We start from the raw sequence: 26,591 nt of genomic DNA, 5'->3' as shown, positions 1-26,591 counted from the left end.
TTGTTGCGTTAAACGATTATCAAAATTTATATATACTTTTAAACTCTTTTAATAATGATAATAACAATAATAATAAGCTTTAAAACAGTCATTTGAATATTCTAAAATTTTCCTTGAGAGTTATACACTTGCAGTCTCAATTAAACATAATGATATACTTAAATTAACATAGAAAACGTGATGAATTCGTCGTAATTGACCTTCTGAATCAAAAGTTTATACATTATTATCACAATAAATTTGGATCACTAAGTTTAAGGAGAGAAATCAATATTGTTCGTTAATAGACGACCAATAAACCAGAATAAGTGGAGAGAGAAAAAAAAAATACAACCATAATGAACAACAATTCCCTGCACATAATTATATATATATATATATATACACACACACACACTCTCTTTAATAACAAGAACAATTTCATAATTTCTTCAAAAACAAAATTTCATAATTAAGAGTAATTTTGTAACTGTGTGTGCAACTATTTCATCTTTTGGGAATAAAAAAAGATTGTATAAACAAACATATGACTACAAACCAAGTGAACTTGCTGGGAACGTAACGACTATTCGTGGATTGGTCGGCAAGTGTTGAAAATCTCGCCTCTCATCACATCAATTGGCATGTGCTCAAGTGTGTAACGTTCAGGACCTAGATACACGCCCGTCTTCTCCAATAGAGAAAGCCCTTTATCTCTTCCATATCTTGAAGTGTAAAACTTCAGGTATTCAATGTCCTAATAGGGTAGGGGCGTCCATCAAAACATGAAACATGGATCACAGACCAAGCTAACAACACTAAATAACAAAGATAAAAAAAGAAATTGCTGGCATCAACAAATTTAACAAACATAACGAATATGAGATTCAAATTGTACTGCAAATAATATTTGACTAATTGTCCAAAAACCAAAGTGTAAATGAAAATACACACATACATCCAAGTTATTGATTGTGACAACTTGTTGAAAACTGCAAAGGAAAATGTACCTAAAAAAATAGTTAAATTTGGGACTCAAAATCCTAAGAGTAGATTTAGAAGAGACTTTTTCCTAATTTAAGTAAAATAAATATCTCTCAATAGGATGAAAAATTATTTCCTAGATAGACTAAAACTCTTATTGTGTTATTCCTAAATTGAGTCGGATTCCTAATTAGATTAAGATTAAAAGGACTAATATTATAAATAGAAAAATTATGAAGAGTTTATTTAGCTCTTGCCTATAGAAAGAGGTTTTTGCCTATTATGAAGAAGGGCACTTGCCCATTACAATCTCATGAAGGGAGAGGTTTCGGCCTAAAATAAAATTAAAAAAAAAGACATAATTCAAGAGGATAATATTATTGTCCATTGCAGTCCCATATAAGAAAACATGTTTCGGCCTAAGGTAGAGAAAGGATAAAAATTCAAAGAGGAGGAATTTCTGTCAATTAATAAAAAGAAAGGATAAAGAGTTTAAGAGGAAGAAACTCTTATACTAATTATTGAGGACACCGCCTGTGGTGTATATTGTACTTAAAATAATAAGTATATTTGATTATGTCCAAAGAATATTAAGGGTAACTAACAAATGTATTTATTATAAGCAATTATATAATGAGAGTTCTTTTAGGTGCAATTAGATTAATAGATAGATAGGTAATTGTTGATTTATTTATTGATAGTGTAAGATAACATGTCCGTGAATGTAGCCTTATGTTGAGAAGGTGAACTACGAAAATATTGATATTTTATGTATTTATTTATTTGTAGATTGCATGCTTCCACGGTACAACACAAAAAAAAAATAAAAAAAAATAAAAAAAAAAAACTAAATTGTTCTTGTGTACAATGAGAACATGCATGCAAATGAAGCATTTTGGTGGAGACTTGAAATCTATGAGAACTAGTAATGCATTCATGGCAAGAGCAAACCATGTAGTACTCTTACTATAAACAAAAGAATTTAAAATTTGCCTCACCTGTAAGCCACTAAGAATGCGCTCTAGTCTAAGTGAAGCAACTGGTTGACTGGAAGATGAAAACACCTCACCAGGATAGAACAAAACCCCATCACCAGGAGGTAGACCGCGCCTAAATCTTATCTGCTCACAAACACAAACTTCATTACCAAAAATAAATAAATAGATACAAGAAACATTCAAATTTGTAAAGGAATCAGAGGCCTGGTAAGTACCTCTGCACTAGGAACTGTAGCCTTCTCGTAGCAGTTGGCACCCCAATATAGAAACCCAGTTCCACCTTCTTTCCATACACGCCACATTACAGCACGATGCTGAGTACCACGCATCCCTAGATGCCAATTAGGATGAGGATCAGAGGGGCCCATACACACATATGTCCACCATTCCTGCAGGATTAATAAGCTCAATTCCTTTGATGTAACCATTAATTGTGCTTAAAATCAGTAAATACATCCAAATTCTAAAACATGTAACTTTCTCTAACACTATGTTTGGATAAATTTTAGGAAATGATGAAAATAAAATAAGAAAAATATTTTTTATTTTTTATTCTTTATTTTCCCTCCTTGTGTTTGGATGAGTGAAAAATAAGGAAGGGAAAGTAAAAGTTGACACTAAAGTCTAGTTTTTTTTTTTCTTTGATTTCTTATTTTCTCTCCAATTTGGAGAGAAAATAACTAGATGAAAATAAGATTTATTTTTCCTTCCCTCCTTTATTGGCCTTCTCTTATCCAAACAAAAAAAAAATGTCTTTTCAAAATTATTTTCTCCTACTTATTTTCCTTCCTCTCCCTTTTTCACCTATCCAAACATAGTGTAAAAAAGTAAGAATCAGATTGAATTACAGAATTATATCCGTCAGAATATAATATGAATCAATACCATAAAAACTGAAACTCTATTCAGAATATTTCTTTATCTTTTTTAATTACTATTATCAAGAAACCACTCATCCTAAAAGTTTAAGCTTTTAAATGAGAATTCTAAGAATAGTTATATATCTCTCTATTACACCACCACAAGCGAAAGCTCACTAGGCTTAAAGTGTGAACAAGCACAGACCTACTAAGTTTAAGCTTTTAGGTTGAGTGGTTTCTTGATATAGTGTCAGAACCTCTCAAACCCAAAGGTCTAGATTCGAATCTCAACCACTCAACCTAAAACCTAGATGAAGATTTTAAACATAGTTTTATGTCTCTCTGTTAACCATAAAGGATTAATATTTCTAAATAAAACAGCAAACCAAAATATACACAATATTATGCACATCAGAATTAGTAGTTAGGATCCATCAAATATCAGATTCAATAATTATTTTACTATTTTCTAACCGAGTAACTATTGAACTACAAGAACAATATAAATTCAGAAGAGTAAAGCGATCATTGGCCAAAAGGCAACAACAACAGGATCATAGTTATTAAAGGCGCGCCTCAGGCGCCCCTCAGACTGAAGACTCACAAGGCTCCAGTCCTAGCGCCTCTATAGGAGAAAGGCGGGCTACATTTACCAGGCCCTCGCCTTATGTGCCTAGGCATGCACCTTGTTCTAGGCGCAAGGCTAGAAAGACGCGCCTTTTTTATTTCTACATTTAGCGAGTACTTCCATTGACAAAAAGCACTACCACCCAACTCGAAATTTATTGATCTAGAAGTTTTCAAAATTAGTATCGTTGGTGATAACTAGTCACTAAAATCTCAACTAACATACTCAGGATTACAAAGCTCTCATATTTTCATTATCAACAATACTACTTATTATCTTTTTCAAAAAAAAAAGTTAATACTTCTTTAGTTCTTAAAGGTAAGGGAAATGATGAATATATTGATTTTGAAGATGAATATTAAGAGGATGAAGCTGTAGAAAAAGATGAAGAAGATATGGTTACTTTATAATTTCTTAACTTTAGTTATGAAAGATTAAAAGACTATTAAAGTTTTAATAATTTAGTACTTGAATGTTTATTGGTTATTATTATTTTTAGTTTTATGTTATTTAAAGTTTAATGGAATATTCATATTTATTTTACTCTTTTTTTTTTTTTTTTTGTGCCTCATCTCACTCAAGCATGCGCCTAGGCTGCAAGACCCCTTGGCGCCTTAGTGCGCCTTGAGCCTTTAATAACTATGAACAGGATCATCCATAAAGTGGTCAATTCTCAAAATGCTAGACCAGATGTATCACTTTGCTTAATGACAAGCTCTACGGATACTAACTCATCCTCAAACATCAAAATGAAATGTTTCAGGCCTTATATACCAGGAGCAGATGATAGAACAAACATCTAGCAGTCTACAATTCATTGAAAGCTGAACTTCAGAAACAGTTAAATCCAAAATATATCATTTACTTGATCACTATAGACCAGAAGATATTTTGTAGTTTGAAGTTTGAACAAATTTCTTCAAAGGGGCAACAGCCTTAAGTAAATATTACCTCACCGTTCTCTGGCTGCAATTCAGAGATAATATCCTTGACCAGATCCTCCCGATTACCAAGCACCCACTCACTGGGAAAAAATTTAAAAAAAAAAAAAAAAAAACAAATTAAATAACATTTTGGTGAAATGTCTGCAAGTCATGTAAACAAGCCCCCCATAAGTTCAATTTAAGCACTACAACCATGGATTTAAATTGGGTGTTTGCATTCGTAGTCACAGTTGTAGGTAATGGAAACAAGTCTATAAGGACCATCACATAAAGGTAATGGCTTATCGTCATACAATTTTTTTTTTTTTTTAAATTGCAAAGTTCATGAAATTAATAGATATTTAAAAATATAACTAAATCTAAGATACGCAAATAAATACATCAAACAAAGATATTAATTCCATCATTAGCATTAATCAATTTGAAACTAAAATATCTAAGTAGCTATTAAAGAACTAACCTTATCACCACCAAATGAGTGTCTAGAAGGTTTTTAATTATCTTGACTTTAATTTTGAGAGCTTTGATCATCAAACCCCAATAAAGCCTAAAACTTTATTTGATGTTATTTTCCAACTACTAAAATAATTATGAAAATAGCTAAAAATTAGAAGGGGGAAAAAAAGACAATCTTTAGATCGAGCAAACTAATATTTCATACTATAAATTTCATAAACAACCTAACACAACCGTAATTTTCTTCAACAAATGATCAAAAACATCCCCAACAAAAACAAATAACTCACCCTTAGCAAAATATGGATGTAGAAGTGTGATTAATTATTGTCTTTCACTTCAAAAAACCTTCACTAATTGATGATCTTAGCTCAAGAAATGCGGATTTGTAAAAGATGAAAATTTGAGAGAAACAGAAGGTAAAGTGTAGAAACCAAAGAAAAAATTAAAAAAAAAAAAAGCTATCTGCCTCTCTGCTCCAAAATAGAAAGGACTTTGTGTTCACGTGACTAACGGCCGTTACCCATCACTTAACAGCCCATAATAACCATTAGCAATACTTTTTTTTCCCAATTAGTTAACATAACAATAACACCCCTTAAAAACTTGTATTTAACGGCTGTTACATTATGTAATGTCCGTTATTTAAGACCATGGCTACAACTGAAACTAGTGTAATGTACAGATTGATATAAATTCCTATGATCAAGGAATCCCTAGAATAGGCATGTACAAATTGATGTAAATCCCTATAATCAAAGAATCCATTGATTACTGAAATTGTATAATTCTTCCCTAAAAGGGACTTTAATTGTATATATATACAATTATAACTTAAGAGGATTAAATAAAGCTAATTTTTCCTCGAAATCTCATTTCTTTCTTCTTCTCTATTTCTCTAAATTCTCATGGCATCAGAGCCTAAAAAGGCCTGATTTTGTCTTCTACTGTTCTTTTTTTTTGTCCCTGTTAATTTAAAAAAAAATGCCTAAAAAAGGTAACACTTCCTCATACTCTGTCACTCTGATTGGGGCTGCCTCTAATGAGTATCTACAGCACCATGCAACAAAATAGCAGACATTGTCCTAATCTACTGCCGTCTAACATGGTAACACATTTGCTCATTTGACACAATCTTCATCTAATGAGTCATGGATTTTTGATTCTGGAGCCTCAGATCATATTTTTGGCAACCAAACTCTTTTACCTATTCTTAATTTTTTTTTCAGACTTTGCTGATATTATCCTACCTAATGGATCAAAAACTATAGTTAACGGAATAGGTAAGGCTCACCCTCTTCCTTCCTTACTTTTAAATTCAGTTTTATTTGCGCCTAAATGTCCATATAATTTGATATCCATTAGCTAGTTAACTAAACAACTAAACTGTATTCTGTTCTTATGCAGGACCGAGCTACTGGAAAAATGATTGATGTAGGCCGTGAGTTACAAGGACTATATTATCTCCCCAACTCAAAGTCTCCAATTGCCTTTACTTCTAATGCCACTCCTGATCTTCTTAATAATCGTCTGGGTCACCCAAATATCTCCAAACTCCAGAAACTAGTTCCTTCTCTTTCCCACTTATCCTCTTTAAATTATGAGTCTTGCCAACTAGGCAAAAAAACTCATTCTTCTTTTCCCAAAAAATTAATAATCGGGCTACATCCATGTTTGACATTGTTCATTCAGATATATAGAGTCCAAGTCGAGTCAGTTCACATCTAGGTTTTTATTATTTTGTCACCTTTATTAATGACGATTCTTGTTGTACTTGATTATTTTTAATGAAGAATCGTTCTGAGTTATTTTCTATCTTTTAAAAATTTTATGCTGAGACACGTACTCAATTTGATATTTCTATTAAAGTGTTGCAAAGTGATAATGCACGAGAATATTTTTCTCTTCCTTTTCAAACTGTTATGGAAAGTCAATCACTATATTATTTCTTTGTATATTCTGTATTCTGTATTCCTATTTAGGATTTCTCATTTACGATTTCTTCCTAATTAGTAGAATACAATTATAAGAATCAATTGTATATATATAACCGTATACAGATTAATTGAAATCAAGGAGAATCATCTCTTTCTACATGGTATCAGAGTAGGTCATCTATCTAGGGTGACTATTTGTTCTCACCACCCAGCTCAGGAGAGACCTTGGCCGCCGACCGGCCGTTTCGACTCCAATCAACATCACCAGCGTCGCCTCAACTCCCTCATTCTACCACTATGTGCGGTTGCCTGATCCAGTATACCATTAAAGGACTTCTGAGGTTTGGCTCTCAGATCCTATTTTGGTATTTACTTGATTTGTGATTTTGGGTTATTTTGCTGTTGCAAGCACTTTGGATTAACATTTCGATTAGTTTTCTCTGTCTCAACAAATGGCAGAAAATAAGAATGTTATTTCTTATGTGATTCCGGTGATGACTAAGATCACGGAACACAAACTTAATGGTTCGAATTACTTGGAGTGGAGTAAGACTATTAGGGTCTATTTGCGTAGCATTGATAAGGATGATCACCTTACTAAAGATCCACCTACGGATGATACACGACAAACTTGGCTAAGGGAGGATGCTCGGTTGTTTTTGCAGCTTCGGAACTCGATTCACAATGAGGTAATTAGTTTAATTAATCATTGTGAATTTGTTAAGGAATTGATGGATTACTTAGATTTTCTGTATTCTGGTAAAGGGAATATCTCCCGTATTTATGATGTTTGTAAGGCATTCTACCGTGGTGAGAAAAAGGATAAGTCTCTCACGGCTTATTTTATGGATTTTAAACGGGTATATAAGGAACTTAATGTATTGTTACCTTTTAATCCTGATGTGAAAGTTCAGCAGGCCCAACGAGAGCAACTGGCTGTTATGAGTTTTCTTGCAGGCCTCCCTTCAGAGTATGAGACTGCTAAATCTCAGATTCTCTCCAGTTCTGAGATTTCCTCTTTGCATGAAACGTTCACACGGGTCCTTCGTACATAGAGTACCCAATCTTCACAGCTTGCCAGTAGTGCTCTTATTAGCCGTAATCCAAATAATAAAAGAGGAAGTAGAGGAGGAATTACAGGCAACAGAAGTAATCAGCGTAATGGAGAGGCTAGTTCTAATCAGGACTCAAGAGGAGTCATTTGTTATTATTGCCATGAGCTTGGCCATACAAAATATAATTGTCTGCAACTTCAGAGGAAAAATCAGCGATCACAGATGGCAAATATGGCAGCAGAGAATTCTACAGTATCTTCCTCTGAGAAAACTATTTTGGTATCTGCAGAGGATTTTGCCTGATTTTCCCAAAGATCGTGCATCTCTAAAGCCTACTAGTTTCCTCACATCGCGATCGAGTCGTAAATCTATTACATGCCTTGTATCTTCCTCATCCAAATGGGTTATTGATTCAGTGCATGCGATCACATGACAGGTAATTCTAGTCTTCTATCTGCTTTTCAGTCTAATCTCACTTCCTCTACTGTTACTTTAGCTGATGGTTCTACTTCTTGTGTCATGGGTTCTGAAACTGCGAACCTGTCTTCATCAATTTCTTTGTCAACTGTTTTGTGTCTACCAAAATTCTCTTTTAATCTACTTTCTGTTAGTAAACTTACTCGTACCTTAAATTGTTCTGTTTCCTTTTTTCCTAACCAGTGTTTGTTTCAGGATCTTACAACGAAGCAGATTATTGGTAGAGGACGTGAGTCAGGTGGTCTCTACATTCTGAAAAATCATGTACCACGGTCGTTTGTTTGCTCCAGTACCTTAACACCTCTTGAAGCTCATTGTAGATTGGGTCATCCTTCTTTGTCAACCATGAAAAAGCTATGTCCTCAGTTTCAGTCTTTATCAGTACTAGAATAAAAGTCGTGTCAGTTTGCAAAACATCATCATTTGCCTTCTGTGTCTAGAGTCAATAAACGGGCTTCATCCCCTTTTGAGTTAGTTCATTCTGATGTTTGGAGTCCTTGTTCTGTTACTTCTAAAACTGGATTTCGTTATTTTGTTACTTTGTTGATGATTACTCTCGTGTTATCTGGTTATATTTAATGAAGAATCGTTCTGAGTTGTTTTCTATCTTTGTGCCTTTTGTAATGAAATCAAAACTCAATTTAATATTTCTGTGCGCATATTAAGAAGTGACAATGCCAAAGAATACTTTTCAGCACAATTTCAGTCTTATATGACACAAAATGGCATTCTTCATCAGTCTCCCTATGTGGATACACCATCCCAAAATAGTGTGGCCGAAAGAAAAAATCAGCATCTTCTTGAGGTAACTCGTGCTCTTCTTTTTCAGATGAAAGTTCCTAAACACTTTTGGGCGGATGCAATTTCTACGGCATGTTTTTTTATCAATCGTATGTCGTCTTCTGTCCTTAATGGGAATATTCCTTATACTGCTTTGTTTCCTACCAAATCTTTGTTCCCTGTTGAACCCCGTATTTTTTGTTGTACCTGTTTTGTGCGTGATTTTCATCCACAAGTTACTAAATTGGATCCAAAGTCTCTCAAATGTGTCTTTCCCGGCTGCAAAAAGGGTACTACTGTTTCTCTCCTACTCTTAATCGTTATCTTGTTTCTACAGATGTCACATTTTTTGAGTCCACTCCATTTTTTCCTCGATCATCTGTGTATGAGAGTCAGGGAGAGGAGGATGATCTCTTAATATATACTGTCCAACCAATGTCTAGTCCTTTCCAACAGCCTGTTCCTTCTGTCTCTAGACCTACTCGACCTCCCGTTGTTCATGTTTATTCCAGAAGATTGGAGATTCTTGACTCAGATCCTCCACCAGGCACCAGCTACTTCGTTGGGAGATCCTGTACCTCAGATTGATCATGATTCTGATCTAGACTTACCCATTGCTCTTCGTAAAGGTAAACGTTCATGTACTTACCCTATCTCTTCTTTTGTTTCTTATAATCAATCGTCTTCTTGTTCTCGATGTTTTGTTACTTCTTTAGACTGTTCCTATCCCTAATACTGTTAGTGAGGCACTGTCTCATCTTGGCTGGTGTGCTACTATGAAAGAGGAAATGGAGGCTTTAGGTGCTAATGGTACATGGGAACTGTTGCCTTTGCCCACTGGTAAGAAAGCTATTGATTGCAAATGAGTATTTGCAGTAAAGGTAAATCCTAATGGTTCTGTGGCTAGGTTAAAGCACGCCTTGTAGCAAAAGGATATGTTCAGACATATGGGATTGATTACTCTGACACTTTTTCTCCTGTAGCTAAACTTACTTCTGTTCGCTTGTTTATCTCTTTAGCAGCTACATATGATTGGCCCCTGCACCAATTAGATATCAAGAATGTTTTCCTTCATAGTGATCTTTAGGAGGAGGTGTATATGGAGCAACCACCTGGGTTTGTCGCTCAAGGGGAGTTTGGTAAAGTTTTTAGGCTTCGGAAGTCTCTTTATGGCTTGAAACAAAGTCCTAAGGCCTGGTTTGGGAGATTCAGTGAAGCAGTACAGGAATTTGGTATGCAAAAGAGTAAGTGTGATCACTCAGTATTTTATAGGCAATCTGAGGCTGGTCTAATTCTCCTGGTAGTCTATGTGGATAACATTGTCATCACTGGGAGTGACTCTGCAGGTATTTCATCTCTTAAAACCTTCCTCCAAACCCAGTTTCAGACCAAAGACTTGGGATTGTTAAAGTATTTCTTGGGTATTGAAGTTATGAGAAGTAATAAGGGTATTTTCTTGTCTCAAAGAAAATATGTCCTCAATTTATTGACAGAGACAGGAAAATTAGGTGCTAAGCCTTGTAGTGCAACAATGACTCTAAATTTGCAACTGTTAGCAGGGGATAGTGAGTTGTTTGAAGATCCAGAAAGATACAGGAGATTGGTAGGAAAATTGAACTAACTTACAGTCACTCGTCCTGAAATTGCTTATGCCGTTAGTGTGGTAAGTCAGTTTATGTCTTCCCCAACTGTTGCTCATTGGGAAGCCTTGGGATAAATCTTGTGTTATCTGAAGGGCACTCCAGGAAGAGGTTTGTTATATGGTAATCATGGGCATTTGAATGTTGAATGTTTTTCAGATGCTGACTGGGCTGGATCTAAGGTTGATAGGAGGCCAACTACTGGATATTGCGTTTTTGTTGGAGGAAATTTGTTATCTTGGAGAAGCAAGAAGCAGAGTGTAGTTTCTCGATCTAGTGCTGAATCTGAATACAGAGCCATGGCACAATCAGTATGTGAGGTAATGTGGATACTTCAATTACTAGATAAGACAAGTTTTAAGACCTGCCTGCCTGCGAAATTGTGGTGTGATAATCAAGCTGCTCTCCATATTGCTTCTAATTCGGTGTTTCATGAGCAGACCAAACATATTGAGATTGATTGTCACTTTGTTCGTGAAAAGATTCAACAACAGATCATCTCAACATGACACATCAAAACTGGATAGCAGTTAGGAGATATTTTCACAAAAGCTCTGAATGGAGCTAGGATTGACTACATTTGTAACAAGTTAGGCATGATTAACATCTATGCTCCAACTTGAGAGGGAGTTTTATGGAAAGTCAATCACTATATTATTTCTTCGTATATTCTGTATTCTGTATTCCTATTTAGGATTTCTTATTTAGGATTTCTTCCTAATTAGTAGAACACAATTATAAGAATCAATTGTATATATATACACCCATGTACAGATTAATTGAAATCAAGGAGAATCACCTCTTTCTACACAAACCTTTATGTCTTCTCAAGGTATCATTCATCAGTCTTCTTGCGCCCATGCTCCTCAACAAAATGGTGTAGCTAAGCATAAAAATAGACATCTAATTGAAACAGCTCGTACTTTGCTCCGTCATCATCATGTATCTCTTTGTTTTTTGGGGAATGCTATCCTTACTACTTGCTATTTGATTAGTCGTATGCCTCTTATTTTGTAGCATCAGAGTCCTCGTTCAGTTCTCTATACAGATCAAAATCTTTTTCCTCTTTCATTGCGTGTATTTGGTTGTACCAGTTTTGTTCACAGCCTCATCCCAAGAAAAGACAAACTTTAACCAAAATCTATCAAATGTATTTTCCTAGGATACTCTCGTCTTCAAGAAAGCTACAAATGCTATGATCCAACTACCAATAAATATCTCGTTTCAACAGATGTAACCTTTTTCGAGACTTCTCCATATTTTTCACCAAATACCATTAACCACACTTCCATTTCCACAGCTATTCCTATTCCTATTCTTCCTGATCAAAAGTCCTCTCCTCCACTTCGGGTTTACTCAAGACGACCTCAATCAAATCCTCTGCCTACTAACCCAATTGATGTTTCTTCTTATGATACAGGTCCACACACTATTTCCAGTGACTCATTGCCTGCTCCAACACCATCTCCTGCACCAGTCGAGCCCATAACAAATGATGCTACCCTTCCTATTGCCCTTCAAAAAGGTACTTGATCCTCTCACAATCCTCATCCCATTTATAATTTCTTGAGTTATCATCATTTTTCACCTTCACATCAAGCTTTTGTTACTAATTTATCCACTGTCCCAATACCTAAGACTGTGGTAGAAGCAATGTCTCATGATGGTTCGCGGCAAGCTATGATTGAGGAAATGGCTACTCTTCATGATAATGGTACTTAGGAGATAGTTCCCTTACCACATGGCAAAACTACAGTTAGATGTCGTTGGGTGTTTACAGTAAAGGTAGGACCAGATGGGAAAATTGAACGTCTCAAAACTCGACTGGTTGCCAAGACTATATGCTCAGATATTTGGCCTTGATTATGGTGATAATTTTTCTCCTATAGTGAAGATTGCTTCTATTCGTCTTCTTATCTCTATGGCTGCCATATTTCATTGGCCTCTTCAGCAGTTGGACATTAAAAATGCCTTCTTACATGGCAAACTTGCTAAAGAAGTATATATAGAGCAACCACCAGGATTTGTTGCTCAGGGGGAGTTTGGATTAGTATGTTGGTCTCTTTATGGTTTGAAATAATCCCGAGAGCATGGTTTGGTCAATTTAGTACTGCTATTCAACAATTTGGGATGCATCAAAGTGAAGCAAATCATTCAGTTTTCTATCGACATTCTTCTCATGGCAATTGTATTTATTTAATAGTTTATATTGATGATATTGTCATATCAGGCAATGATCATGAAGGCATTGCCCGAATTAAATAGCACTTGACCAGTCATTTCCAAACCAAAGATTTGGGAAAGTTGAAATATTTTCTAGGCATTGAGGTAGCTCAATCTAGCAGCGGTATTGTTGTTTCACAAAGAAAATATACATTGGATATATTGAAGGAAACTGGCATGCTAGAATGTAAACTTGTTAATACTCCCATGGACCCAAATGTTAAGCTTGTTCCTAGACAGAGGAAGGCTCTGAAAGATCCTGGTTAGCATCGAAGACTTGTTGGAAAGTTAAATTATCTCACAATCACTCGACCAGATACTCTTTCGCAATAAGTGTGGTTAGCCAGTTCCTATAAGCTCCTTGTGATAGTCACTGGAACAAAGTAGTTTGAATTCTCAAGTATATTAAATGAGCCTCAGGACAGGGTCTGTCATATGAAGATTGGGGACATAAACAAATTGTAAGGTATTTTGATGTAGACTAGGCAGGATCTCTTTCAAATAAAAGATCAACTTCGAGTATTGCGTTCTAATTGGAGGGAATCTAATATCTTGGAAGTAAGAAACAAGATGTAATGACCAGGTCAAGTGCAGAAGTAGAGTATCGAGCTATGGCTTTGGCTACATGCGAGCTTATATGGTTAAAGCAACTTCTACAAGAGTTAAAATGTGGAGATGATGGACAAATGAAGCTGATTTGTGACAATCAAACTACACTAAATATGCTTCTAATCCTGTGTTTCATGAGAAGACAAAGCACATAGAGATAGTTGTCATTTTATTAAACAAAAGATAGAATCTGAATGTATTGCAATTAGTTTTGTCAGTTCAAATCACGAGTTAGCAAACATTCTCACTAAATCTCTCCGAAGGCCTAGAATTGAGTATATTTGTAACAAGCTAGGAGCATACAATATGTAAGCTTTAGCTTGAGGAGGAGTGTTAGAATAGGAAAGTACAAATTAATGTAAATCCCCATAATCAAGGAATCCCTAGAATAGGAATGTAGAGATTAATGTAAATCCCTATAATCAAGGAATCCCTTGATTACTAAAATTGTGTAATTCTTTCCTAAAAGGGACTCTAATTATATATTTATATAGTCATAGCTTGAAAGGATTAAATAAAGCTAATTTTTCCTCAAAATCTCCTTTTCTTTCTTCTTCTCTATTTCTCTAAATTCTCAACTAGTTAAAAGAAAGCCAAATGCAATTTTAGTAAGATGTCTGAACGGTGTTGATAAGCCAAATATAGCATAAAAACTAGGGTAAATTACAATCAAGTTTCTTATTTTACAGGTTTACTTATGATTATACATTAGGACAATTTTTGAATCTATTGGTAAACAAAATTGTTGAAATAACTAAAAATTATTGTACTAACAAATTTTTTTATCATGCTACACCATCAATTGTTAATTCTTGAATTTATTTGTTATACTCAACTCAACTCAACTAAGCCTTCATCCCAAAAATTTGGGATCGGCTATATGGATTCGCTTTCTCCACCCTAAATGATTTTGGGTTAAATCCTCAGAAATGTGTAATGCTTCTAGGTCATGTTGTACTACTCTCCTCCAAGTCAATTTAGGTCTACCCTTTTTTTTCTTTCTATCCTCTAACCTAATGTGCTCTACTTGTCTAACTGGAGCCTCCGTATGTCTACGCTTCACATGACCAAACCACCTCAATCTCCCTTCTCTCAACTTATCTTCAATTGGCACTACTCCTACCTTTTCTCTAATACTCTAATTACGGACTTTATCTAGCCTAGTATGGCCACTCATCCACCTTAACATTCTCATCTCTGCAACTCTTATCTTAGACGCATACGACTCTTTCAGTGCTCAACACTTACTACCATATAACATAGCCGATCGTATGGCTGTACGGTAAAATTTTCCTTTCAACTTATTGGGAATCTTACGATCACATAAAACTCCCATGGCACGTCTCCACTTCAACCATCCGGCTTTAATCCTATGACTAACATCCTCCTCACATCCCCCATCTACTGGAAGGACTAAGCCTAGATATTTAAAATGATTACTTTGGAACAGTACCACTCCATTCAAACTAACTCCTTCCCTATCATCAGTTTGGCCTTCACTGAACTTACAATGCATTTATTCTGTCTTCGTTCTACTTAACTTAAAACCCTTTGACTCTAGAGTACTTCTCCAAAACTCTAGCTTTCTATTGACTCCTTCTCGTGTCTCATCTATCAGAACAATATCATCCGCAAACATCATGCACCAAGGAATACTCTCTTGTATATATTTCGTCAATTCATCTAAAACTAATGTAAAAAAGTAAGGGCTTATGGCTGATCCTTAGTGTAATCCAATTGAGATCGGAAAATCTCGTGTCCCCTCCCACTGTGTACACAATAGTAGTTGCTCATTCATACATATCTTTCAACACTTGTATGTACCTAATAGATACCCTCTTTTGTTCTAACATATTCCATAAGACATCTCTTGGAACACTATCATAAGCCTTCTCCAAATCAATAAAAACCATGTGTAGATCTTTCTTCACATCTCTATATTTCTCCATCAAGCTTCTAATGAGAAAGATCGCTTCCATAGTTGAACGACCAGGCATGAAACCAAATTGATTGAGAGAGATAGAAGTATCATGACGTAGTCGATGCTCCACAACTCTCTCCCACAACTTCATAGTATGGCTCATGAGTTTAATTCCCCTATAGTTTGAGCAACTCTGTATGTCTCCCTTATTTTTAAAAATAGGTACTAAAATGCTCATCCTCCATTCATCAGGCATTTTCTTTGAGTTTAGAATCTTATTATATAATTTAGTTAACCATACCACTCCCATATCTCCCAAACACTTCCACACTTCAATTGATATTTCATCGGGTCTACAGGCTTTACCCACTTTCATTCTCTTAAGTGCTTCCTTTACTTCTAAAGATCTAATCCTTTTAGTATAATTCACATTCTTTTCTATTGTTCTATAATCTATATTCACGCTATTACCATTTTGACTATTATTAAAGAGAACATTAAAATAATTTCTCCATCTTTCTTTAATGTCCTCATCTTTCACCAACACTTTTCCTTCTTTATCCTTAATGCACCTAACTTAATTGAAATCTTGACATTTCCTTTCTCTCCTCCTTGCTAATCTATAAATATCTTTCTCCCCTTCTTTCGTTCCAAGTTTCTCATATAACTTTTCAAAGGCCTGTGTTCTTGCTTGACTAACTGCCTTTTTTGCCTCTTTCTTTGCTATCTTGTACTGTTCATATGCCTCATTATTATCACATTTAGTTAATTTCTTATACCATTCCCTTTTTCTCTTCACTGCCTTTTGTACTTCCTCATTCCACCACCATCTCTCTTTTGAGGGTGGTCCATGTCCTCTATACTCGAAAGGAAAACCTCAAGGAATTGGATGTAATTTACCCTAAAGCAAGCTTCATAAAGGTACCAGCACAACTATCAATATGACAATAAGATGTTATCGTTTGCTAGTTGTGTGAGTTACAAATTGTTGTAACATAGCGCTCTCATGATTATCCAAAGAGAAGAAAATAGATTATTTAAGGGCTTATAATGTGGATAACTGATGCTCTCTTGATTAGTTAAAACAAAAAAGCAGCCATGATTCATTTAGAACATTATAACCCCCTCTTCACCAGAACCATATAAACACACCAAAAAAAAGAACAGAAGAAGAAAAAAGGGGGCATGCAACAAAGCCATCAACAGCAATACCTTGTACAGTAAATTTGAGTGTGAGGGCGTAGGAACTTTGGAACTTTTACAAACGCCTCAAAAGGTGTAGGTGCAAGTGGTGCATCACTAGGTCCTACATTAAAGAAAAGAAACGTGTGAAAACATCACCATGATAAGCTAATGGCTGAACAAATCCATGAAAAGATAGAACGACAGCACAGCACACAGCCAGTAAATGAATCAGGGAGGAAGTGAAGCATACCACAATAATAAGTAGTTAAAACACGGGCATCAGGAGCATAAGCATGGATCTCACTGGCCATGTTGCGGACTGAGTCATATTGCTCCAAATTCAATGGCTGCCATAACGTAAATTGGTATTAGATAAATTGGATATGAAGATTACCATAATGGAAATCAATGCAACAGTTAAAGAATTAAAATGTTTAGAATTGTGTAAACATGTTGCATAGACAGTGAAACATTGATTACTGTATTCCCAGCAGACTTGCAAAGACTCTAAAAACAGAGGAAAATCTCTGGATGACACCATTTTGTTAATGATAGTCCTAAATTGAATTGATGTATCTACCTAGGTGCCATAGACCAAAAAAGATAAGGTTAACACATTATGTTTTCTTGTCTTGTCAACAAGTATAATATCACGAAAAATTAGAGAACAATTTTCCTCCCAATTTGGAACAATTCTCTTTTTCATTTTTTTTCCTGATAAGACAACGGCATTTATTAGAAACAAAAAGAACAAATGCCAACAACGGTAGAAATAAGTACAAAAACATCCACCCCAACTGGACTAGAAAGAATGTTTCTACCTCATCCCACAAGTAAAAATAGGCTTTCTTCCAATGAGACTTTGTCCTCAAGATCTCAATTTCTTTCTGCAAGTAATCCTTCGCTGCATCATTACTGTTGCACATCAAAAAAACAGCAGAAGGTCATCAGCTCTAGATGTTAATATACCTGACAGAAGCGAGCATGGACAACTGATTGTATACCCAGACACTGCTTGATTGTATGGTACAGCATATGCTGCCAATCTTGGGTCAGACAAATATTCATCTGATTTCCAGTGATCAGCTGCAAGGGCAAAAAGGAAAAGAATATATAGATTCAGCAACTAATGTTTGGCATCTCTCTTGGCAGTTGAAGACCACACATTAACAATCCCAATATGAGGAACCATAAGCATTTCCAAAGCTGCACAGTAGATTTTGTCACTCTTAGCTTTCCTCATTAAGTTACCTGGCCATGGGCAGGTGTAAGTCAAAACACGCATACTGTCTCCCCATCTGCAAAAGTATGGGCTTATTCTATACTGAAGAAGCCACTTGAAATGCTGTTCCAACGCTTCATACCATTCATCACTTCCATGCTCAACACCAAAACGATCCTCAATTACAGTATCTGATATCTAAGAATATGGTTAAAGAAGCAGACACTTTAAATCTTCTGGCATTGCCTATGCCCATGTAACATTTCAACATATATAGAATATGTCCCACGAAAAAATTTGCTACACATGATGCCAGTGCCCATGGGAAGGTCCTAATTGGTTGAGGTTTTAGCATCCATCCAAAGTTATGAGCAATGTGGCTTCCATGTATCTCTTTCTCATTTGCAACATATTTTTTGTTTATCACAGTTCTTATCTCCTTTTATATGACAAAGCATACAAAATATGGTAGAATATGTAAGAGGGCATATCCTCCATAACTGTGAGCTGAACTTGGATTTGACTTTAGATCTGTCCAGCATAGTTCTACTTGGGCTGGCATGACTTAGTCAAGCATAACAGTTTGATGCACTTATGGCCTTGTTTCAGTTTATTTAGGTGCCCACCTTGTTTTTTTTGAGACCTCTTACTTTTTCCACGTCTCCTGGAAAGACTTGTGTCGAATTACAAAATGGTATCTTTTGAATTCTTTTTTATTTGCATTAAACCTAATTTGCAGTAAACCTTCAGCCAACATCTCCTATTTCACTTTTATAAATATTTAACTTCACGAAAATAAGGATACACCAAAAACAGCAGGAAGTGAAGGAGTTGCTGGAAGTATGAAATCCCATACAGTTAAACTTAACTTCACACGAACTGAGAGATTTGAAATGGCATCTTCATCCATCATATCAACTGGCCCATTATCTGAAAAGAATTCAGAAAATGATGCAGACAGAAGAATTTTTCTTAAAGATGTAGTTGCAGATTTCACTCTTTCTACCTGAAAAAGAATTGCTTATATGAACAGCTTGTAAGGACAATGAAAAAAGAAGATGAATGGCCAGTTCAGATATTTACCACTTCATCCAATGGTTTTCCTTCAATAGGCTCCACAGTGTCAAGACAGGCCCTAAGTCCTGTGTATAGTCGATGCTTCTCAGCTTTGCTCAAGCACTGTGATTGAGATCTGTTATGAATCAACGAATTATGAAAGCCAACTCCATGTAAATTGTACAATGAAATGATAAGAAGTACTGACCTCAAATGAAACCCAATACAAATACTAATAAACTTTATAAGACTAAACATACAGCACATAACTATTTAACTACTAGTGCTTCAAGAAAAAGAAAAGAGTCATTACTCTGACTCGGCTTTTATGGCAGTAACGATGAACTCCCCTTCATATTGACCTGGTGGCTGTACACTTGGAACATCTATGGAAACCCAAACAGCAGTTGTTTCTCTGCAATAAGGATAACAACATAACAAATTCACTCATAGGCAACAAGAACCAACTGACATTTTTTCAAAACACATCAAAGTAAGTGCTATGAAATAAATGAAAGAGGCAATACCCAGGAACTAGGCCTATCTGACAAACTGGATGATCTAAAGGCACAAGAGCATCTGGGACACCCAATATGGAAACCACTTTCCGAAACGTTATTGATTGTCCAACAACCAACCTGCCCATAACCATTATCATAAAAAAAATGGAGCTAGAAGAGTAAACCACTAAGCTACAAAAGGAACATCTTCAAGAAGCTCACCGATCACCAGATGGGGAGGATAAATCAGTACATTGAATCTGCACAATACCTGCATTACCAGAACTGCTCCAAGAAACTTTTGGGCGAATAGCAATTTGAACACTTTCTCTCTCATTCCTAGCTGCCAGAAGATTTACCTTCAAATTGAACAGATATTAGAAGCCAAGACACTGCAGCATCCATAAACAGCTATCTTACTTTTTAATTGAACCATAAAAATATATGTGCACATGATTGCAGAAAACACCATACAGATCCTCAACTTCTCCTCCCTCTAATCTGGTAGTGAAGCCAAAATCTGAATTTAATGATCGTCATGACCATTTCCATTTATGCAGTTTAACCAAAGAACACGATATATTAAAATATGGAACACATACAATCATGCATACAACAATTACACATCAGCATGTTTTCAGGACAACTAATGATTGGTGATCTATAGCAACTGTTAATATGCATGCATGAGCTATTAGCCAGTGGAATATGTAAACATCTGAATAAAAATTCCCAATAGAGGTGCGGCAAAGATTAAACATGTAAATTTTATAAATTTATGGTAAGACATGCATATTGTTTATTTAAATTAGAAGGGCAACTGAAGAACATGTTTGTATTCACACCACAAACTACCAAGATTGAATATTCATCCTTAAACCAATTTGTAAGCATAAGACACCTGGAAATTTATATAACAATAACAGTAACACTTACAGGCTCCAAATGTCTTGGCACCTCTTGTGGTCCAACATTCGCTGTGCTTGGCATGCACCACACATGCACCAAGTCTGCAGTTGGAACCTCTGAGGGATCAATTGATCCCTTGAGTGGATTTGAACCATGTAATCCTCCATCATTCCATCCATATGCTGTCCCTCCACCGGCAACACCTTCAACTGGTGGCACAATAACATCTTGAGGAGTTCCTCCTAAGTGTTTCATCATACGATATATCAAATAAGTAGAAGAATAAATGCATTAATGATTAATGTAATACGAAAATTCCTGAGCTGAAGGACACAGAAGAAAGTAAATGATAACAATAACATATGGATGCAGCCAAAAAAAAATTCCAATTTCTAAATTAATTCAGTGAAAAATAAACACCAATACAGAACAGAAAAGAATTAACAAAAATGAAAGAAACATGATTATAATCTACCATAATCGTGACTCAAACATAAGTGAGGTACTAAATTTGAAAGGGTTCATGCCTTCAAGCATTCACAACATTTACTTGTCTTACATGCAAAACTAAAACCCAAGACATAAAATCCACCAAAACCCAAAGCTAATTACCACGTCAAAAGCGAAAATCATCGAACTTAAGATTAAAATGAAGAATAATTTTTCTTTCCTAAATGTGTATTGTCCAATAGTTTCCTCGAACAGGAAAATCTCAACCTCAGAAATTAATTGATAATTCTATATCACTAAATTCAATAAGCTACTCGAGCAAATTACCTTAATAAAATGAACTTGTACACAATAATTCGGGAGCAAGAGAGAAGCACAGAGCAACAAAAACAAGCTAACAGAAACGAAGATTAAAAGTAAAAAGAATCTCACAAACTTTTATATATGATTGTATATCAGAAGTTAGCGCATCAAAGGCAAATTCAAACCGCTTGTTTGAAAAGAAAAATAATAACGAGAAAAAAAAATCGAATCTGACAACAAGACAGAAGCCCGTAACACCTGCTATATAAGCTACTCCTATTATTCTTTATTATCCGCTATTTTCTATGCAACCAAACAGCGAACAGACTATTAGCAAATTATCTTTGCTAATAGCAGCATAAACGCAGAAGTTCCAAAATGGCTTCAAAATCTATGAAAGGAGAGAGAGACGAGCTCAGGGACTAACCAGCGTTATCCATTTCGAGGCGGTGCTTGAAATTACAAAGATCTCGATGTTCCCTCCGCTGTCGTCTGGTTTTAGGCCGAGGTAAGAGAGCAAAGAGTTTCCTGACAGAGAAGATCGCTTTTGGAGAGTGGAGCTAGACAGCTAATCCAGGTACAACCCAAACTGTGGTTATATATAGCCTATAGAAATTGATGCTGCCACACCAAGCTTTCCTACTCCCACTTACAAGGACAGTAATGCCCTTCTCTGTCCGTAGCAACATCCTCCTACTCAAAAGGTTTGTTTTTTCGAAAAATTTTTAAATAAATGGCCTGCTAGCGTCATTAGCACATTATTTAATAATAATAATAATTATTATTATTATTATTATAAATAATAAAATATATAAAAAGGAATAGTAAAAGGAAAAAAAGGGATAATAATTGATTAAAAAAGATAATGAGAAATTATTCTTTAAATTTTTTTAATTAAATAAAACTTATCATTTTTATAATTAATAATAAGTTTTAAAAATATTATATACTCTTATATTTTTTTTATAACCGAGTTAAATAAGTTATTAACTTTAATTCACCTAATATTCTTCATTTTACATATTTATTACCCAAAAAAACCTTAATTACATCACTTATGTACTTTTAATATATCTAATAATCTCTTAAATCAAATTATTCTATAATAATTAAGTCCATTAAATCTTAATAAATGACTTAATAAAAAAAAATTTTCATTTTATTATATTTAAGGGTATATGAAACATTTCATATTTATTATGAAGTAGCCATATCCTTGCTTTGCAAAAAGATATTATTTTCATTATTGAATATGTAATTTTTATATAATTGTGTCACACAAAGTATATTTATCGAGTTGTGACATATTTTCTAAGTTTATTAAAATAATATATAAATTAAAAAATTAATTGTCAATAATTATGACATTATCAATTGGTTTTAAATGTAACTTTGTTTTAAGAGGGAAATTTCATTTTAAATGTTATTGAAAAAATAGTTTAAATAAAATTATTTTATTATTTTTAATATTTTTATAATTAAAATTTTTTAAATTTAATTATAAATTATTTTTAATATTTTATAATTAATATATTTAAAATATATATTTTTTTTTTCTTAATAATAATTTTAGCAGTCATTCCAAGTAGGTCCTAAGAATATTGATAATGAAATTCATCTCGGCCCGAAAAGGATATCCTGCTCGGTAAGAGCACTAAATTCCTCATAAGGTCGGTTCTCCATTACTGACCCACCACGCTACGCTTGCGCGCAGTGCTTAACATTTATAGGGCAGGCATTCGAACCCGGGACCTCAAGGGCAAACCCAGGCCGTTACGAGGCTCTGATACCACTCGGCCCGAAAAGGATATCCTACTCGGTAAGCGCACCAAATAAAATGTCATCAAGTATGATAAGAATTATTTTATCAAGCTTTTGCCTATTTTGAATTTTAATAAAATGTCATATGTAATTAAAAAAATAAAAAAATAAAAAGAAATTGTGTGTTTCATGGTATAAGCAATTAAAGGAATCAAGCAGTGCATAATCTATAAATATATATAAGTGGAATGAAGAGAACATTATGATTGTGAAAAATATCTTTAATATTTTTATTTTTTATAATATTATAAATTTTAATGCTACTTAAATATTAAGTATGATAAGAATTATTTTATCTATAATATTTTTATATAAAAATATAATTAACTAAAAAATTATTATTAATTAATAGTTGAAATAATAAAAGAGAAAAAAATTTAAGCTTTTCTTTAACTATAATTCTATTCTTACTTGAAAAGTAATGAAAAAATACTTGAAAATTTCTATCTGAATAAGATTTTATTCTAAGTCGATTTATCCAAATTGAATATTTCAGTAATATAATACAATTATATGGAAATAGAATTATTATTTATTTTATATAATTGCATTTTGATTGAGATAAGTGATAATAATACTAAAATAACGAAAAATATAAAAAAAATAAAATAAAAATAATAATATTGAGGACTGTTAGCTTCATATAAGAAATTAAACTCTATTTTAATTGATATTATTTATATATAAGGAAGATGGAATATTTTTAATAAATTCATCATTATAAAATTATTTGCTTGAAAATTTATTATTTTAATTTAGATAATAATATTAAATCTAATATGATTTAATATAGATTCCATTAGTGACATATAAAGACATAATATTAAATTAGTTAGACTTCAAATATAGATAAATCTCTCCCATAATTAGATTAAAAAACACTGTGAAATTAGAGACTTCTTAATCCTTAATAAGGAAAATATGTCAAATTTAAAAATTAATATGAAATTATTATTATTGATGGAAGTTATTATAATTATAATTATTGTTATTATTATGAATTAAAAAAATACAAAATATATATGCTTTATAAACTTATTTTCGATAAGTATGAATGCCTTCCAAGCTATACTTTTGCTTCACTAGAAAATCTTAAATACTAATAATCTATTTAGAAGGAGAAAACAAAGTAAGAGTTTTTAAAGTAAGGGTTTTTTATAATTTTTGAATTTTTATAATTTTGTTACTTGGGAAAAAGTTGATATTTTAAAAGTATTTGGATGTATTGAAAAGAAAATCTTCTCAACCTATTGATTTAATGGATTGAAAAATAAAGATTATTTTTTAGATTTTGAAAACCTTCAAAATTTTAACATTAAAAAGTCACAAATTGTTTTAAAATGTTCGTGATTTTTAAAGCTATATAAAAAAAACTTTATATTACATGCATTGCAAGTTCAGTGAAGGCTGAACTGATGATAGGGAATGAGTTAGTTTGGATGGAGTGGCGTTGTCCCAAAGTAATCACTTTAAATATATTGGCTCAGTCTTTCAAATAGATAGGGGATGCGAGAATGATGTTAGTCATAGGATTAAAGCCGAATGGTTGAAGTGGATACGTGCCATGGGAGTTTTATGTTATCGCAAGATTCCCAATAAGTTAAAAGTAAAATTTTACCGTACAGCCATGTAACACCCTCCCCGTAGCAACTCCGTACATTCTACTGTTCCGGTGACCGGTGTCGGTCCGGACAGCTAGAACTTCTGGAAAAATATTTAAACTAAAGTGAGGAACCATAATTACCTCAAATATTAATGAGAAAAATTTAGTAAAAATTTTAGAAATAAAATACAGTTAAGTCAAATGAGCCGGTGCCCAAGCGATGGGTAACCAGAGGTAAGTTGCGGTTCTCGCAACGAGGAGCCCTAGACCCGGGTAAAAATTCATAAAATAATTTTTGGGACTCCAGAGAAGGGTCATTGAGGTTCCTATGGCATTAGAATGCCAAGAAAATATTTAGAAAAATTTTTCAATCGATACAGACAATTTTGACCCGTTAAGCCAAACGGAAGGCATTTGGTCATTTCGCCTTCAAAGGTGATTTTTGGCCGACTTGTCCAGTTAAGTAAATAATTATTATGACTCAAAATATGAATAAATATTGCTAAAAATTAAATTGAAATGTGGTAGAAAAGAAAAGCAAAGAAAAATAGTGGAAATTAAGGATAATGACATCACATGATGTCATTATCTTACTCCTAACCAATCACCATCTAACAAGCAATCTTAAAACACTTAAAAGAGTCAAAAATAGACCAAAAATTTCTGGTTTCCTTCTTCATCTTCAACCAGCCAAAACGTGAGTTTCTTCCTCCATAGCTTTTATTTTTTTATACCTTCCAATCTTTGATTCCTTACCCTAAAACCCTTAGGTCTCTTCATTAAAACTTGTCCACACACCTTGTAGGAGTGTTTGGCAGCCAAGAAAAGCCAAGAAAGTGAAGGAATTGCTTGGGAAAATTCTGCCCTCCTAAGGTTAGTGCACATGTATACTCAAATCACCTTTATTCCATGTTAAAGCCTTAAAGTGAGCAAGAATTGGTAACTTAAGTGAATGAAATTTATACTTATGCATGCCTTCAATTTCGGCAGCCCTAAGAAGAAACAATAAGGGAGTGTTTTGATGGTTTTAATGGACTTAGCATGAATTGGAAATTATGTTAAGCTATATATCTACATAGATGTTGAACTAGTGTGTTAAATTGAGGTTTATGGGTAAATTGATTTGGACCTTAGGGTTTGGAAAGGTGAAAGTGTGACTTGGCTTAGGAAATTGTTAGGGCACATTGTAATGGTCAATTAGTGACCATTTTAGATGTGTTGACCATAAATGGGACTGAAAAATACTATGGCAAGGTGAGGTTGCAGGCTGCCCTATGGACAGCAGCATAGGGACTGAAAATTCAGTCCCTTTGCACAGCCATAACTTGGGCTGTGTTAGTCCAATTGGTGTTTGGCCAATTGGACATGAAACTAGGCTTATAATGGCACATTTTTGCTGAAGAAACCATGCCCAAAAGACCAAAGCAAGAGGACCAAAACTTGGCCCCAATCCGGAACCCTGAAACTGCCTCTGCAGAATTGACCAAATGAACAGTAACTGTTCATTTGGCCATAACTTACTGTAGATTTGGTCAATTGACCTGAAATTTTTACAGCAACAAGTTAAGACATAGACAAACAACTTTCATGAAGGAACCTACCCCAAATTATGGCCAGAACCCATCCAAACAAGTGGTTCCAGTCACTGTTCATGCACTGTAGATATGGTAATTTTCAGCAGAATGCATATCCGGACAGCTTGGGTTTTTGGGCCATATCTGGAGCTACAAAACTCCAAATGGAGTGATTCAAAAAAGGAAATTCAACTAGACAAAATAAGGAACAACTTTTATGTTTTACATTTCTTCAAATTCTAACAGTAACAGTGTCCAATGGAACAGTGAAGTTGACTCACCAAAACTAAAAATTCTGCTTGTGTTGGTTTAAACTTAGAAATGGTATTAACACTTAATGCCAACAAGTTTTGAATGCCAAATGTGGTATATTGGGAGTGCCAAAGTCAATGTACATATTTTCTATCCAAAAGTCAACATTTTTGTTGACCAATGAGGTGAATAGTGACACCAAAACCAAAAATTGACAATTTTGCC

The 26,591-nt window shown here is 34.2% G+C and overlaps 1 protein-coding gene across 1 annotated transcript; it reads right to left on the bottom strand.

The window, feature by feature from the left end:
* Positions 1-401: 401 nt before the first annotated feature.
* Positions 402-21,701, bottom strand: LOC110631990 (uncharacterized). Its single transcript, XM_021780060.2, has 16 exons — positions 21,544-21,701; positions 20,391-20,605; positions 19,677-19,813; positions 19,482-19,592; positions 19,268-19,369; positions 18,982-19,090; positions 18,704-18,904; positions 17,928-18,096; positions 17,681-17,762; positions 17,498-17,591; positions 16,927-17,023; positions 16,704-16,797; positions 4,401-4,473; positions 2,177-2,350; positions 1,962-2,084; positions 402-736 (listed from the first exon to the last, which is right to left on the bottom strand). Exons 1-16 carry the CDS (start codon positions 21,554-21,556, stop codon positions 566-568), a joined length of 1,965 nt encoding a protein of 654 aa, XP_021635752.2. The 5' UTR covers positions 21,557-21,701; the 3' UTR covers positions 402-565.
* Positions 21,702-26,591: the final 4,890 nt, after the last annotated feature.

The sequence above is a fragment of the Hevea brasiliensis genome, chromosome 6 (genome assembly GCF_030052815.1).
Source record: "Hevea brasiliensis isolate MT/VB/25A 57/8 chromosome 6, ASM3005281v1, whole genome shotgun sequence".
Lineage (NCBI taxonomy): Eukaryota > Viridiplantae > Streptophyta > Magnoliopsida > Malpighiales > Euphorbiaceae > Hevea > Hevea brasiliensis.
This window is presented reverse-complemented; position numbering and strand designations above follow the sequence as displayed.